General features: G+C 42.1%; 1 protein-coding gene across 2 annotated transcripts; it reads left to right on the forward strand.

Annotated features, from left to right (window-relative positions):
• The first annotated feature begins 1,141 nt into the window (after positions 1-1,141).
• On the forward strand, positions 1,142-13,271 carry LOC123032829 (pantetheinase-like). Of its 2 annotated transcripts, none has more exons than XM_044449005.1 (8): positions 1,142-1,269; positions 1,406-1,638; positions 1,725-1,855; positions 6,040-6,235; positions 7,640-7,934; positions 8,715-9,076; positions 10,848-11,018; positions 12,904-13,271. In XM_044449005.1, the coding sequence occupies exons 2-8, from the start codon at positions 1,423-1,425 to the stop codon at positions 13,027-13,029; spliced, it is 1,497 nt and encodes a 498-aa protein (XP_044304940.1). In that variant the 5' UTR covers positions 1,142-1,269; positions 1,406-1,422; the 3' UTR covers positions 13,030-13,271. The 2 variants fall into 2 exon arrangements, with proteins under 2 accessions (XP_044304940.1, XP_044304948.1); XM_044449013.1 differs by having other exon boundaries at positions 1,409-1,638.
• The last annotated feature ends 2,863 nt before the right edge of the window (positions 13,272-16,134 follow it).

A 16,134-nucleotide genomic window follows, 5' to 3' on the forward strand; every position in this document is an offset into this window, starting at 1 on the left:
GAGCTGTATTTCTCCATCCCATGAGGAACTTGGATCTTTTTTCCACAGGCACTTGCCCCCTTGTTCCCCACAGAACACTCTTATGGCCAAGGACTCAAGGCAGCTTACATAATCCTTCTTTCCTTCTCAATTGTATCCCCACAACAACCCTGGGAAGTAGGTTAGGCTGAGAGTCAGTGACTGGCCCAAAGTCACCCAGTGAGCTTTGTGGCTGAGTGGGAGTTAGAGCCAAGCTCTCCTGATCCCAATCCAGCCTTCTAACCACTACACTACCACCTGTGTATTATGCACAGCATACTGAGTGTAATTATTTAAAGTGTATGTGTGGCCAACTTTAATTGTTGGTCAGTTTCAGAAGGGCAAGGGGAGTAAAAGAGGGAGATAAGTGAGCAAGGTGATTGGTTGGTGATGGAGAGTCTGTGGGCGGAGCTTGAAAGTGCATGAGGAGAAAGAAATAGATATTGTCAGTCAGTCAGCAATTAAAAGTCGGTTGTGGTCAGTCAGCAAATCTGCAGAGGCAGCCTTCTCATTAGGATCCTACTTACTGTTGTGAAAACTATTTAAGATCCTAAAGAAGGAAGTAGAATACTTGGAGGACACATTAGTGACCAGGGAGAGTCAAAACCTAATATTGTCAAATATTATAAGGGTGACAAAAACTTGCCCAACTGTTAACTTTATGAACATCACCTCCCTTTACTCTCCAGCTATCAAAGAAATACTTGTACCAGACACAAGTTTAAAATGTATGCAACTTCTTACCTGTCTCCAGGAAAATAGACAAAAGCAATCCTATTCTCAAGGGGAGGTCTACTCAGTTAGCATTTACACACACTGACTAGCAGACTAACAAAAGAGGTAGCCATGGGAGTCTATTGCTGCTAAAGCAAGAGTCTTGTGGCACCTTAAATACAAACAAATTTATGGACTATAGCAAATTTCCTCAGATGCATGCAGTCTTATCAGGTATACTGGTAAGGTACACATGGTTGGGAGGGTGTCTGTGAAATTGTAAACAGAGAGGTTAGAGGGAAATGAAAAAAAAAGTACTGACAGTGCCAATTGTAGTGTAAACAATAGACACCCACAAAAATAGTTCTAGCTAATCAGGAGCGATTTCAGGTCCACACCAAATGGTTGGTCCATAATAAAAATTCCCTTCCGAAAGCTGTTAAGGCACAATCTCAGGTTGTATCAGCTCTTTTTCAAGGCCTGGCCAGAAAATTAGACAGTAGCTGGGACTCAAGCCTCAGCCATCTGGAAAAGCAGGTAAGAGGTAAATACTTGCTTCACTGTAGCTAGTTGATTCTTTAGTCTTCCCAAAATGTGTTGGCTTCCATTTCCTCCAGGGTAATTGCTAAACCTGTTCCTCAATTGGTAAGTATAAGCTACTCTCTCTTTTCAGTAGACAGAGCTCTAGCAATGAGTCCCTTTCCATCTTTGCGACGTCTTTTCCTTTTCATTCTCCTGCTGGATCGGAGGGTCTTTGCCTTGGACAAATACATTGCAGCAGTATACGAGCACGCGGTCATTTTGGCACCTAACACTACCCAGCCTGTTTCTCCCGAAGAGGCTTTAAAATTTATGAACAAAAATATGGACATCTTAGAAAAGGCCATCAAAGCAGCAGCAAAGCAGGTATTGTATTGTTTGGCAACATATGTTAGTTTATAATTATGTTATCCTGTGGCAGGGATATTGTCAACCCTTCTTTTCTTTGACAGGGTGCACACATCATTGTGACTCCTGAAAATGGCATATATGGTTTTGGCTTAAGCAGAGAAACCCTTTATCCCTACCTTGAGGATATTCCAGATCCACAGGTCAACTGGATTCCATGCACTGACCCAGAAAGGTGTGTGTTTTTCCTTGCGGGGAGGTCGGGAAGTATTGCTTGGGTGTTTGCATCTAGTCTTAAAGACAGCAGCAACTAGAACCCTAAGCATGCAATCCTATACATGTTCAGCATGGGTGGCTGGGGCATGCTGGGGGTAATATGTTTATTTTCTGCCTTGACATGTGTAAGATCATGCCAGACAGCATGTCAGTATGTGCTGGCTGGCTACCACGCTTGTGATGTAGCACTGAAATGTGTGACTTGAAGCAGAAGTATCTTTCCAAAAGGTTCTGTTTTTCTAAGCTAGAGATAATGAACATGGTGCATGCCAAATACTTTCACTACAGTTCCCATGTCCCAGTGAGCATGGTCAATAGTCAGGGATTCTGGGACCTGTAGTCCAAAATGCCTGGAGAATGCCAGCCTGCTTATCCCAGCACTGTGGAAGTCAGATGTGAAACCTGAACAAGTCCTATGCTGGTTACTATCAACCAGAGCCAGTGTGGCGTAATGGTTAAGAACAAGGGACTGGGACTCAGACAATCTGGGTTCTAGTCCCCACTCAGTCATGGAGCCAACTGGGTGACTTGAGGCCAGTCACAGACTCTCAGCCCAACCTACCTCACAGGGTTGTTGTTGTGGGGATAAGATGGAGGAGGAGATGTAAGCTGCCTTGAGCCCTTTGTAGGAAAAAGGCAGGATATAAATCGAAAAATAAATAAATAAACCATACAGCCAGGATGGGGACCAGTGTGGAATGAAGTTCTCTACATGTCTGGACCACAACAGTGAATGTATTCACACAACATGGCCGCCCATTGTGCCTTGCAGACCTACACCAGCGCAGTTTGCATGCAGAGAACAAGCCATCCTATCCACTAATTGGCTGCTTTAGGGGTTGTTGTATATGATGAGCTGTGCCATCCAACCCCAGATTCCCAACCCCATCACAAGTACAGGTCATTGACCAGAGTGTCTTGTGTCAAAAGCAGGAGCAGAACCCCTGGGCCGACTGGGCAGGGGCAGCACCAGCTGCCTCCCAAGCGGTTCAGGTGGGCAGCTGGCACAGGCCTCTTCCCTTCCACGCAGAGAGTTAGTTCAGGTTTGCCATGGCTCCACCCCTCAACTCATTTAAATGTCCAATTTCTTTGCAGATTACAAAAGCTGCCTATCTCGCTGGCTTTTGTGAGAATCTTTTCGACAGCTATAAGCACTCTTTTCAAAGGGCCCGAACAGCACATTGGAGGGGCTCTCTGGGGCTGCCAAGTATTTTAAAAAATAAATGTGCATACAAATATTTTTTGTATTGATGTTACACTGATTGCATAGTGGTATGACTGTAAGATTTGAAACCCTGGGTGCCGACCCAGCTGAGGCTCCATACCCATTCTTCCCATCTTTGGTTCCTCTTGACAGCTTACAGAAAGAAACAAGGATCTTTTTTTGAGAAAGGGGTGTTATAAAAGATAACTTCTATAGAAGATACACCACTTCACAGCAAGATTATAATTGTTTCCCTTTCTCTTTTTTTAGTTTCCATGGGATGTATATTTTGTACTTTGTTCTGAGCCTTTTTATAGTTCAAATGTTCATCCCCCCCTTTTTTCAAAGATAAACTCTTGTACTGATGTTCATCATTATAGTAAGTTGAGTTAATGAATGGAGTTATTTAAGTACATGACAATTGTGGCTAGAGTTAAAATAGCCTCAAAATGGAAGTCAGAAGAATCAATTATTGTAGACAAGAAGATCAAGTTAGCTGACTATGTAGTAATACAGTTAGTGTAAGGGCAAGACTGACTAATTATGTAAAAAGATAATAGCCAAAGAATTTAATGATACATGGAAATCATATTTTACATAACTTACTTTTTATTGGGGAAAGTAACAACAGAAAAATACACCTATAAAGGGAATAGAACTTCTGAAAATATGTTAGAGATTAATATTTATATTAATATGGCATTGTTTTAGTAAGCTGAGTCAAGGTGAATAGAAAATATGTTAAATAATTGCAATTTAGAAGGAATTTTCAATGAACTTTAATTGAATTTCAAATTTCAGAAAATGTGACTGAAGTAGAAATGAAAGTTTTGATATTTGATATAAAATATTTGTTTAAGGTATTTCTTTCTCTCTCTCTCTCTCTCTTTTTCTTTCTCTCCTTTTTTAAATGTTACTGTTACTAAAGTAGTAGTAGTAGTAGTAGTAGTAGTAGTAGTAATAATAATAATAATAATAATAATAATAATAATAATAATAATAAGGCAGCCCTTCCAACATGCTGGGATATTTTGGAGGAGCCATGCATTGCTACCAAAATGGGAATCGTGAAAGCCAGCCTGACAGCCAGCTTGTGCACACTCTGACAGGGAAAAAAATGGTGAAAAGGACAAAAAGCTGTGGTGAACCTGACATGGCTCATAGTAACGAGAAGAGAGGAGAAGACTTATTCTACGCATGGTGTCCCATCAGATACCTGTAGAACTGAGCAGGGAGCAGAGGGCCAACATCCTGTGGTGAGCCCAAACATCAGTTGGGGCTCAGTGTGGATTAGTCACATGCCAACCAACTCACTTATTGCAATGTATGAATATGGTCACCCACATGTTGGATATTATATGGGTGAAGCTGGTTTGTGCTGGGGGTCAGAATAAATGGCCCACAGCATCCTTTCTGGCTTGCTATGTTCTATGTTTCCTAAATAATGTTTGTAGTGCAACTGGATGTTGTATGTCCTCTTGATTGCAAACTAGGTACAAAAGAGGGCTTCCGATCCCTAAAATGAGAACCGTGTGAACAAGTGTGAAGATAAACATGGCTTCTCTTTTAAAGTCATTATTATTTTCCCTATGTGCCTCATCCTGCTGCTTTAAAAATATATTCTGCAAATTTTGCAACATTTGCTCTTCAGCTATGGAAAACATTAAACCAGTAAATTAAACAAACTGTTAAATTTTAAACCATTAAAAAAGAAGTGTCTGATTACAGGTGTTGCAAGAGCATAAGCATAAGCAAGATAACAACGTGAAAGGGCCCTTTCTTTGAAAGCTGATTTAGCAATGAATTTCATAAACAGCTAAGAAAGGAACAGGTTGAAAATAAACATTTTGACAGGGAAGGCTTTTGTAAAGAAGCTATTTTTGACTAGGCAGGAATGAATGAGCTGGCACCAAAGATATCAAAGAAATATCCAACTTTGGTTATTAGAATGTACTACCTCTCCACACTCTGTCTAGTTTTGGTTAATAAACCATTTAGAACTGTTAATTATAAGTGGAGCATGGGTGTAGATTATTTAGCTGTGTGACTTCATAAGGTGGAAAGTCAATTCCTTAGTGAACAAGCTTTTGATACCATACATAGAAATGCTAAAGGGGAAGGAGAAGGGTTTCATGTATATAAATGTCTGACCTTCAGAATGCCCAATGGGGAAGTTACTGTTTGATAAAGGCAGGGCAGAATGAGAGCAGCCAGATTTTGTGCATCCTCAATCCACAGAACCAAGCATTCAGAGCCCCAGTATAGAAGAAGATGCTGAAAGTGGGACAACATTTTGGCGTGATGAAAGAGCCATGTACTTTCACCCCAGCCACAGCTGCTGTCCTTCCTGAAGCAGCTGAAAAAGCCATTGCGGTACAGTCATACTCGTATATGTTCATGTATGACATAGTTTGGAATTCTTGCTTGGACCTTCTCAAATAGCAATTACAGTAGATGTTACATAGGAAATGGGTGAGCGCCCCATGTTTTTAAAGGAAGAGAAGTTGTAGGAAGCTAACAATCTGAATACTTTTGCAAGGGTGCTCTTAGCCCTTCCCTCAGTAAGCTCTTTTCCCAGTCAGGTGGAGAAAGCTACAGGAATGAATATCTTTTCCCTTTGGGTGGAAGAACAGTTGCTGGGAAGAGCAATTCTGAAGGAAAAAGCACACAAGGAGGAAAAGTTAAGCAGCCTCTCCTCCTGCCATTCCTTTGCTCAAACTGGCAACTTCCTTAGGCTGCCTTTCATTAAAAACAGGGAGCACATTTGCATGTGAAACTGTCTTTAGCCCAGAATCTATTTTCTACCTTGATTCTGGATTACCTCCTCCAATCTGGAGGTATATGGCTTGATCTACTGTGAATATTTCCTCACAGATGACTGTGGGATCTACATACATACTGCTTCTAGTCCTCCATGTTTTGTGATTCTGTAAATTTAGGTTTGGGCGTGCTCCAGTGCAAGAACGGTTGAGCTGTCTAGCAAGGAACAACTCTATTTATGTGGTTGCCAGTATGGGGGATAAGAAACCATGTAATCACAGCACAGACCCCAAGTGTCCCAGCGATGGTCGCTATCAGTACAACACAAACGTTGTCTTTGATTCCGATGGAAGACTGGTGGCACGATACCACAAGGTAAGCATTCACAAATATACCATTAGTAACTGATGATTTCCCTTCTCCAAGTACCTTCAATGTTGGGTTAATTTGACTTTGAAAATGCCAGGATTAATATTTGTTATTCTTATTGTTATAGGACATTTATATCCCATTTATATCTCCTCTTGAGAGGAATTCAAGGCAACTTTTGTTCTCCACTTTATCCTCACAGGAACCCTGTGAAGTGAGTTAGGCTGGTAGGCAGTGGATGGCCTGAAGATGCCCAGTGATTTTCAAGACCAAACAGGAACTGGAACTGAGTCTCAGTCCGATACTCTAACCACTACATCCCATTGGCTCTCAGTGAAATATACATTGAAACATGCTTATAACTTGAGCATACCAGAGAAGCAGCAGTGCATTAGCAGGATTCAGCAACTCTAGAACAGTAAATCCATGTTGTGGCATAAGCTACCCACGAGCATATCAGTGGCCTTACACTGAGTCAGAGTTTTCATCCAGCAAGGCCTGCTGTGCTGACACTGACTGGCAGAAGCTCTCCAGGGTTTACAGCCCTGTCTGCACCTGCTGGGATTGAGCCTGGGATTGGGGCCTTCTGCATGCAAAGCAGGGACTCTATGGCCCTTAATGGCCATCATTTTCATGCTTTGAAGTCCTTCCTCAGATACAGGAGGCAGGTTCTGATTTTCCAGACTATGTATCTAACTATCTAATCATGGCACTAGGTGCAAATGACTTTACCCAGTAACGATGATTACAAAATGTGCAGGAAGCAGGAGTGTATACGTCATAATTATGTGCAGACCACAAATTGTATAAGATCCAACCACCACCTCCAAAAGAGTGGCACACTCTGAAGCGAATCTTTCTGATTAACATAATCGAAAGATCCACTTCAGGTGCCTCATTTTAAACTAAAGTCATGTGTGTGTTTTAAATTGGAATTTTAATTTAGTTTTCAGTATAAACAAGTTAAAATGTTCTGAAGGTGTTAAAAGGTTTCTTTCCCACATGAGACATTCGTTGTGCACCATCTCAGTGTCATTTGCAGGTGCTTTAGAGGATGCCTTCATTTTTCTGGGGTTGTTCCCATGCTTTGCAACCATTCCTGTGGCTTTTTTAGGTTGTGCAGAGTATGGAATCATTTTGAAATGGTGCTATGAGAAGTCTTGGTGTTTATGCAGGTCCACCTATACCAAGCACTCCTTGTGGTCACATAAAGGAATGCATAGAAAAGCAAAGCAAAACAGACGGACAAATGTGGGGAGACATGCATAAAGGAGCCTATCTTAATGTTGCCAAGAATCTAGAAGCAGAAGACTTGTTTAAAGCAGTAGATTGAAAGCCTCATGTAAAGCAGCCCTGGTGGTCTTGCCTTTTTATTGACATGTCTTCACTGTCTCCCAAACCTTTTCACAGTACAACCTCTTTATGGTAGAACTTGAACAGTATAATTCCCCTCACGAACCTGAGCTGGTGACCTTTGATACTGCGTTTGGGAAATTCGGCACTTTCACATGCTTCGATATACTATTTCATGATCCTGCTGTGGCCTTGGCAAGCGACCCCAAAGTGGACACCATACTGTTTCCCACGGCTTGGATGAACGTTCTCCCCCATCTAAGTGCTGTTGAGTTCCATTCCGCATGGGCTATGGGCATGCGTATCAACTTCCTGGCATCTAATACTCATAGTCGTAGCTTGAACATGACTGGTAATGTACAGTTTTAGATACACCTATTTTGTAGCTATCTAACAATAACTACATACAACATCATTTGTTTTAAGGGGAACAAACAAAATATCTGATATGTCCATTCAACCATACACATTAATAAGCACATCATATATCTAAAAAAGCACCCAGAAAAGATCAACTAAGTTCAAATGGCGCAAGATCTTCAAACCAATGAGTGAGAGGTGGTGGGTATTAATGCTTCCAGGCTTGAATATAGTAATCTATTTGCCATTGTGAGACTTCTAAAAGTCTGTTATTTCTGCTCCTATGTCAATCTCCACATCACAGAAATATAATTTAAAAGTGCACAAACATTGCACTTATCAAAAATTGTTTCAAGAACCAATGTTATGGTGGGCAATAACCTTCACCACATACCATTAATATATAGCCTCCATTTAGCTGCAAGTAGTAATATTTGGAGGTTCTGCTTGAACTAGTTGTCAGTGAGGCCAATCAGATGCATTTTCTTCTTTTCATGGACTTGGCCTGCATCAAGAAATCTGCCTCCTAAAACGAGTAATGCAGCACATTCTTGTCCTCTTTCCACTCAGCAAAGTGGCAGACAACACAACTCAGTGGAAGCGGGGTTGAGTTGTGAGCATTGCTGTGCTTTCTAACTGCACAGTGTGTGTTCTGCGTGTGTGCTTCTGCTCACATGTGTATTACTGGTACATTATGTAGATAACTCTGCACATCTCAATAGAGCAGCACAGGCAATATGAAAGGTCTGTTTTTTATCTTTGCTATTCTAAGGTAGTGGCATCTATGCACCAGATGGATCCAGAGCATTTCATTATGATACAGAATCTGAGAAAGGACATCTCCTGATTGCAGAACTTGACTCCCATCCTCGCACCGTCTTTCCTGCTACTAATTGGAGCTCGTATGCCACAACTATTGAGCCTTTCCACAAAGAACACAGTTTCACTGGAGTCATCTTCTTTGATGAATACACCTTCTCTGAGCTCAGTAAAGAAGCTGACCATCTTACAGTGTGCCAGAAAGGTCTCTGCTGCCATTTAAACTACAAGATGACAGAACATCGAGAAGATGAAGTTTATGTTCTAGGTGCCTTTGATGGTCTTCATGTGGTGGAAGGAGAATATTACCTACAGGTCTCATAACTTGTTTCTGGGATATGGAATACCTCCTTTTTTCATTGGGTGGGATATGGGAAGAAATGAATCCAAGATGTCATCATAGAAATAGAGGACACAATCTGACTAAAGTTAAGCATCTTTAGTCCCATTTTCCACTAATACAATTGGAGAGTTGAGTATAATTCTATAAGATAAATTACTGGGATTTCTTTGTGCTTCTCTCTTGCTTGGATCATGAACTTAATAAATGAAAGTCTACAGCAGGGGTGTATGACCACAGGCCCAGTGACTACAACTAGCCTTCTTTGGGTCTGTAACTGGCCCTCTTGGTATCCAAGCTGCCATGCCCAATTTCACTGGCCTGACCACTGATTGTTTCATTTCCTAGCTTTTATGCTGGCTTTCCCCCATGCAAAAAGGTTGGAAAGCTTCTCCTAAGGCTTAGTGACTGGTAGTAAGAATTCCAAGATAACTTATGTTTGCATTTGAGGTATGTTTAGCGCCACTCATTTTGCTTTCTGCACAACCCACCACCAGGATGTAGTCCTTGAGGACTTCTCTGAAATGAATTCAGCCATTGCTCTGAAAAAGGTTCAGACTCCACATCTACAAGGTTATATGCATGGAGAGCTATGTATAAATCCCAGGAATTATATGGAACCCTCCAACTGAAATTTGTGTAGACTACACCAACTTTACTTTGGACAAAAGCACCACTGAATTCAGTGAAACTTGCTTCCAAGTAAATGGGCATAGGATTGCAGGCCAAACATGACTTTCTGGTCCCACTGAAAGTTGATATTCAGTGCCATAAAATTAAGAAAGATGTTTTGTTTGGTACTTTATTATTCAGAAGCCAAATAATTAATGAGGATAGTTCTGGTCCATTCTTTTGGTGGTCACCATGCTGTTTTCTGTAGGAGAGTAGGAATACCTTAATTTGCAGCTCAGATCTCCTCTTCCTCCTCCTCCTGGTTACAGGTGGAAGTACTGCTAGTTTGAGTCAGCAGTTCTGTGCACTTGGAGGTGGTGGGGGGTGGGGTTGGAGGTTCTGCCATTTCACAATTGCCCCTGGCATTTTCTCAGCAGTCATAAGTGCAGAAAAGGCTGGGCTGTGTATATACTCTTTGGAGGACCCCAAATGTATAGAATTAGGCAGAGCAGCAGTATAGAACCTCTGGTCTGGCAATCAAAACCAGCCTACCTTGGCACCAGTTTGGCCTTTTGGGGCTCTCCAGAAGGTCCTCACCCCCACAGCCATTGATTGTTTGGCTGTTTCCAGACTTTTCTGCATGCTTCCCTGTTCTAAAAGACAGAAATGCCTCTTCAAAGCACCAGTGACTTTGAAAGCTGTAAGAGCTTTCACGCAAAACATGCCAGTGTTTTGTTTTGGTACCTACCCAGCTTTGGAACACGACACCTGAGAGCTTCTTCAGAAGAGAGTTTGGCCCTCAGGCTTAAAAAGGTTCAACACCCCTATATTTTTATTATGTTTATTCTTTATTTTGTTTTTGATTACTTTGATTTTGATTTTGATTTTTTGCAGCTAATACAATTAAAGCAGCATCTTGAGCAAACTGAGTTGGGGAGGTAACAAGCATGGCTTTTTAGAAAAAGTAACTGACCTGGTGATTCTTCTGCTACAAACAGCTACATTTGCTTGTGTTTTAAATTCCTCTTGAACAAACTGTGATGATGAGATGATAGTCAATATTCTGGTAACAGTAGAAATCCTTTTGCATGAGTGCTTTCTTTTTCTTCAAGGCATTGCTTTGCTTCCTTCTAGATATGCACCTTGCTGAAATGTGGAAGTACAGACCTCCAAAGCTGTGGCCAGCCAGTGACCACTGCTCAAACCCGTTTTGATTACTTTTCTCTCAGTGGCACATTTAGCACTAACTATGTTTTCCCAGAAGTCTTGCTCAGTGGAATTCAGCTGGCCCCCGAAGAGTATCAGGTAAGGTGGTGTTTCTAAGGATGCTGGACAAATCTTCAACAGGTTCAAATGAGACTGGATTTCTGTGAATAGCACCTGTGAATTGTGCAGCGGTTTCTGAGTTACCTGGATTCTGCAGACTTGCAGACCCGTTTTTCCCTTTGTAAGGCAGGGTGTTTTGTGCTAATCTACCTTAGCACGCATCTGTAATAACTAATACGCAGTAATGTGTGTACACATTAACACTAATGTGCATTAGACAAGTAGAATGAATTGCCGACTTTAAAAATCTGATTCCATGAATAAGAAGGCAACAAAACAAAAGACACTTGACGGACTGCGAAACACAGGTGGCATGGATTTATTTATTTATTTTGATGCTGCCCGATGGCTGAAGCTCTCTGGAATGCCCAAGAGAGCGCGTGGCATCTGGTGGCCTGAGGAGCATTCAGGAGTTGCTTCTGGCCCAACAGCCTCGGCTCATAAAGCCCCATGCTGCTTGCAAACAAGAGTGGGGCTTGCAGACCTTACGAACGAAAAGCTGAAAGGAAAGGAAATAAAGAGCTTCCTAAAGCTCTGCAGGGTACACTTCTATGTAAGTCTGGAAGCAGGAAAAATGTACCCCTCCCAGCATGCCCAGCCAGTGTAGCTGTGGTTGTAAGCCTTTTCTCGAAACCTAGACAGCCCCTTAAAAGCCCTCCCCTGCAATGCCAAGTGGTCCCCGCAGCACTCCAGGGAGCACTGCAGGGCTGGAAAAACTCTGTTCTGAGAGCTCACACTGCCGCGGCCTCACATGTGGGGCTCCGGGCAGTTCAGAGAAGACACTTGCCCACCCCTTGCATGTATGACGTAAACAGAACCTTTGCCCCTCCTTCTCAATGAGAAGTTTCTTCCAAATTCTCCCTTTCCCTTTGAAAAACGCAGGAAAAAATCTCTTCACAGGGAGGCAGAATTTCACAAAAGGAGAGAGTGGAGTTGAGAACAACAATGCTCAAATCTGCTCTTTGAGAGGTGGCAGGATTCCTCCATCGTCACCTATGGGCTCTGGGTTGGACAAGTCTTATCCCATGGTTTGCTTTCATGCCCACAGAAACACAGGGAGCTGCCTTCTCAGGCCATTTGTCCATCTGGACTGGTCATCTCTACCAGAGCTTGAGAACACGGTTGTAAGTCTATAACAGCGGAAGGCAGTTTTACTCCTGTAACCCACACCCTGCCCCTTGCTGCTGAAATTCGGTAGCACAGTGGCAGGGGCAGAAAAGTATTGCTGCTTTTTCACTGAAATTTGCCAGCATGACAGAAGCACCCCACCCCCAGGTCTATTTAGATTTGTTCGGCTAGCAAATTCTGGTGGCAAAGTGCCATTTTGTCAGTGCCACACAATGGAGGCCACATAGAACAGCAAAAACATGGTATGTTGCCTGTCCCTGGACTGTAACTCCCATCAGCCTTAGACCCTGAGGGATGCTGAGCTCACTGCATTCCAGTGAATAGCCCCTCTTAAACTCACTTTCATTTTTTAATTTAAAAGATTTAAATACCACTCTGTATTTTGAAATGGAAATTTTAGAGTAGTGAACAATAAAAGATATACAGGCAAAAGAATAAACCTATGTTAAAGACAGCATCAATAAAACTGAAAACAAGACAATGTTGACATCTGCCTGATGTCCAGAGGCAGGAGTTTCCACAAACATGGAGGCCCGACTCTGGGCGATCTCCATTTGGGACCTACATCCATATAGAACCATGTGGAGCTTGCCATCCAAAAGTGCTTTATATTTATATATAAATTACATAATATATTGCATAACAGAAATTCTTAAGTCAACAGATACATATTTTTTCTATCTCATGCAATATGAAGTGCTGTACAGAGACCTCCTTGTCTGTCTCTCCTAACTAGGTCTTAAGTGACGGCCAGCTGATTAGCAAGAATGGTACCTCACAGCCACTCCTAACGGTGACACTTTTTGGGAGGTGGTATGAGATGGATCCTCCGCATCCGTACTTCCACAGCAGGAGTCTCTGAGCTGTTTGACGCATGTCAGCTTGCAGTTTCCATTACCACACACTATGAGATGCTATTCCTGACTTTTTTGGCTATTGTTATCACTGGGCTGTAACTAATGAGTTTCATAGTTGCCTTTGACTGACTGTGATTCGACCGTGTGGAACGATGGTCACAACACACACGGCATTGGCTGTCACATTACAAAGAACTCAATTCTTCTAAAGCTTATACCAAAGAATAAAACATTTTGTTGTTCTTGATTTATTTTTTTTTCAATTTATATCCTGCCTTTTTCCTACAAAGGGCTCAAGGCAGCTTACATCATTCTCCTCCTCCACCTTATCCCCACAACAACAACCCTGTGAGGTAGGTTGGGCTGAGAGTCTGTGACTGGCCCAAAGTCACCCAGTTGGCTCCATGGCTGAGCACAGACTCAAACCCAGATCCTCTGAGTCCCAGTCCCGTGCTCTTAACCACTTCGTCACACTGGCTCAGCCTGTCAACTTGTTCAGTTTGTCAAAGGGTAGAGCATACTCTTTACTGCACAAAAGTCATTCCGGGAGAGAAGTGGCCCCAGTGAAAATCCACCAAGTATTAAGCAGGTGCTACACCTCACAGTGGCAACAGGGTCTTGATAAAGGCAGACAGGTTTTGAGCCACTTTGGAATAGATTAGATGGTTAAGATGGTTACTAGTGCTGTGTAAGGATACCTCTTGCTTTTCTTAATTGGGAGAACAAATGCTGAACAAAGGTTCAGGGAAGAAATAAGATACTAAATGTTGCCTCTTCAAGCAACTTAAAGGCATATTTTACAAAGGGAGACTGGAAGATAGTCATATTTGAGTATTTGAAATGTTAGTGCCATATTGGGTAACCGATGCAAGTTTGTAACATGTTCTCCATGCAAGTATTCATCAAGGAAAGGAGGGGATGTGGGGGGTGGGCTTCTTTTCTGACCAAAATCACACACACCAAATGCCTCTCCTACCTGTGAAGAAATGTTCCAGTGAATGCTAAACGTGGAGTACTGTTCTGGGGTGCGGAGAGGAATAGCTTCAGTGCGTGAAGCGTGGCACTCTAAGACAAAGTGTTCTATCAGGCTTCAACTCGTGTCGCTTTCCCACCTCCCTTAGCCTTCCCACAGCACCCCCATCTCTGACTAGCCAGGGGCCCGACGAGTAAATGTAATGCAATGACCAACATGTCTGCTAAGAAGTGAATCGCACTGTTTTCAGTATGGCACTTGCTGTTGTGAAGGGAGAGTGATTGAACTTGCCTTCAGGGATGACTTTTAGGTAGCAGGGAAAGAGCAATGAGCAATGAGCCTTCTGGTCGGAAAGCAGTAGCAAGCAGTGCCACAGCCTCTCCCCCACACTCCCCTTCCCCATCTTCTTCTCCATGAGTTTTGGTGAGAAGGCAGGAGGAGTTGTTCATTTCCCCCTTAGAAAGTATCTGCTCACTTGTTCCTTCCCCACACACATCCCCTTTCAACTCTTCCTGCTTCTCCCTCTGTTGCAAGTTTGGATGACACAAGATCACACTTCCAACACAGTGGAAACCTCTCCTGTATTCATTAGCATGGCTCCCAGCAGAGCTAAAAGCATTTTGCATGAATGCCACGGCAGCCCTCCCTGGTACATGGAAGGGGCTCAGTTATAGATTCCATCTCTCCGAAGCTGGACTGAAAACCACGTGTCCTTCTAGTCAGCAGTCACATGATAGGCCTTCCCATCATCCACTGTCACATGTAAAGTCCAGAATGTAGTGGGCTCCTGAATTTGGCATGGAGAGGTGATGCTGTTAAGCCACCCTTTGAGATTCTGTTAATTCCAGTTATTTGCAACTTAATTTCACCAAGAATGGAATGTGTATGCAAAAATAAGTAAATAAATAAAACACGCTACCTATGCTGAGCAGAGAAAACCAGATTTCTTTGAGGAATATTTACTCTAAACAGTTTACAGATCAAATGAAAATATCAACATCAGATGCCATCTATAATCTCAGATTAGTCCACTTCCAGAAAGAAGTTCCATATAGAGTCATAATGATTCAAGAAGGTGAGGATAATTTACTATTGTCCTTTCCTGGCAAGAATAAATTACCTTCTTTTTGTCAATAGTACTTCCTAACAACCTCCTGGTGTTGGCAAGATAAACAAGGCACACCTGTTCAGGGTGTTTCTGCTATTTTAAAAGGGTTTTCAGTGTGGTTCTTAGGAGACCTCAGGGCTGGAGAACCCATTCCCTTGCAGATGATGCTGGACTCCAACTCCTATCAGCCCCAGCCAGCATGCTGCCTAGGAATCTTGGGAGCTGTAGTCCTGGAGAGCTCAGGGATGCATTAAGTATTGCTAGCTTGGACAGGTTTTTGACCTCAGAATAAATTCTAATGGCAATGTAAAGCTGGTTAACGGCTTGCTTAGAATTCAATCATAACAGTTTGTTTGGGTTTCTTGTAAACATAAGTAGGAGCATGTAATATATAAAAGCTTGTCTATGCTTTTAACCTACTAGGCAACACAAGCTGATGTGTCAACAAAACAATGCATGAGGGATTGCAATGAGTAACATTATAGCAAACAAATCAAATGAGGTACCAACTCAATGTTTTTTAAGCAATAGGCATAAGCTGAAAGAGAAACAATAAATATTATGGACATGACAAATTAAAAGTTGCATGGAAGGCTTGATAATGCTATTACTGCACTTGAAACACATCTACTGCTCTTCCTGGCACAAACCACCCGTCTTCTGCTGGTTCTGCAGGTTTGAGGGATGATTCTGTTTTAACCAGGGAAATTTCAGCTGTTTGACAGTTCCAAATAGCATTTAAAAATAGTTTACATGTTAATATAACCAAATCATGATTGAATACTAGATGTCCAAGACATTATCCAAAATATTCTCTGTTCATTATCAACTGGCACAATACAATGATTACATATGAAATGTGTGTAAATTACAAATTAAGTCATAATTACTTGTCTTTATCTGGATCACTTCTTTACATGTTCTTCATAGTCATTTGGCAAAAAGCCATTTGTCTTTCTCTGCCCCATAAGCCTGTGGCTTGGAAGATTTATCATCTACTTATCTTGACTGCCTGAATATTTAAAACTT

Source organism: Varanus komodoensis, unplaced genomic scaffold (assembly GCF_004798865.1).
Source record: "Varanus komodoensis strain SLA01 unplaced genomic scaffold, ASM479886v1 scaffold1, whole genome shotgun sequence".
Lineage (NCBI taxonomy): Eukaryota > Metazoa > Chordata > Lepidosauria > Squamata > Varanidae > Varanus > Varanus komodoensis.

Bases quoted from the DNA above. Each gene is read 5' to 3' on its own strand.
- LOC123032829 (XM_044449005.1), top strand. From the start codon at position 1,423: ATGAGTCCCTTTCCATCTTTGCGACGTCTTTTCCTTTTCATTCTCCTG. The intron at 1,639-1,724 runs GTATTGTATTGT...TTTCTTTGACAG, and splicing joins TCAAAGCAGCAGCAAAGCAG to GGTGCACACATCATTGTGAC. The intron at 1,856-6,039 runs GTGTGTGTTTTT...CTGTAAATTTAG, and splicing joins CCATGCACTGACCCAGAAAG to GTTTGGGCGTGCTCCAGTGC.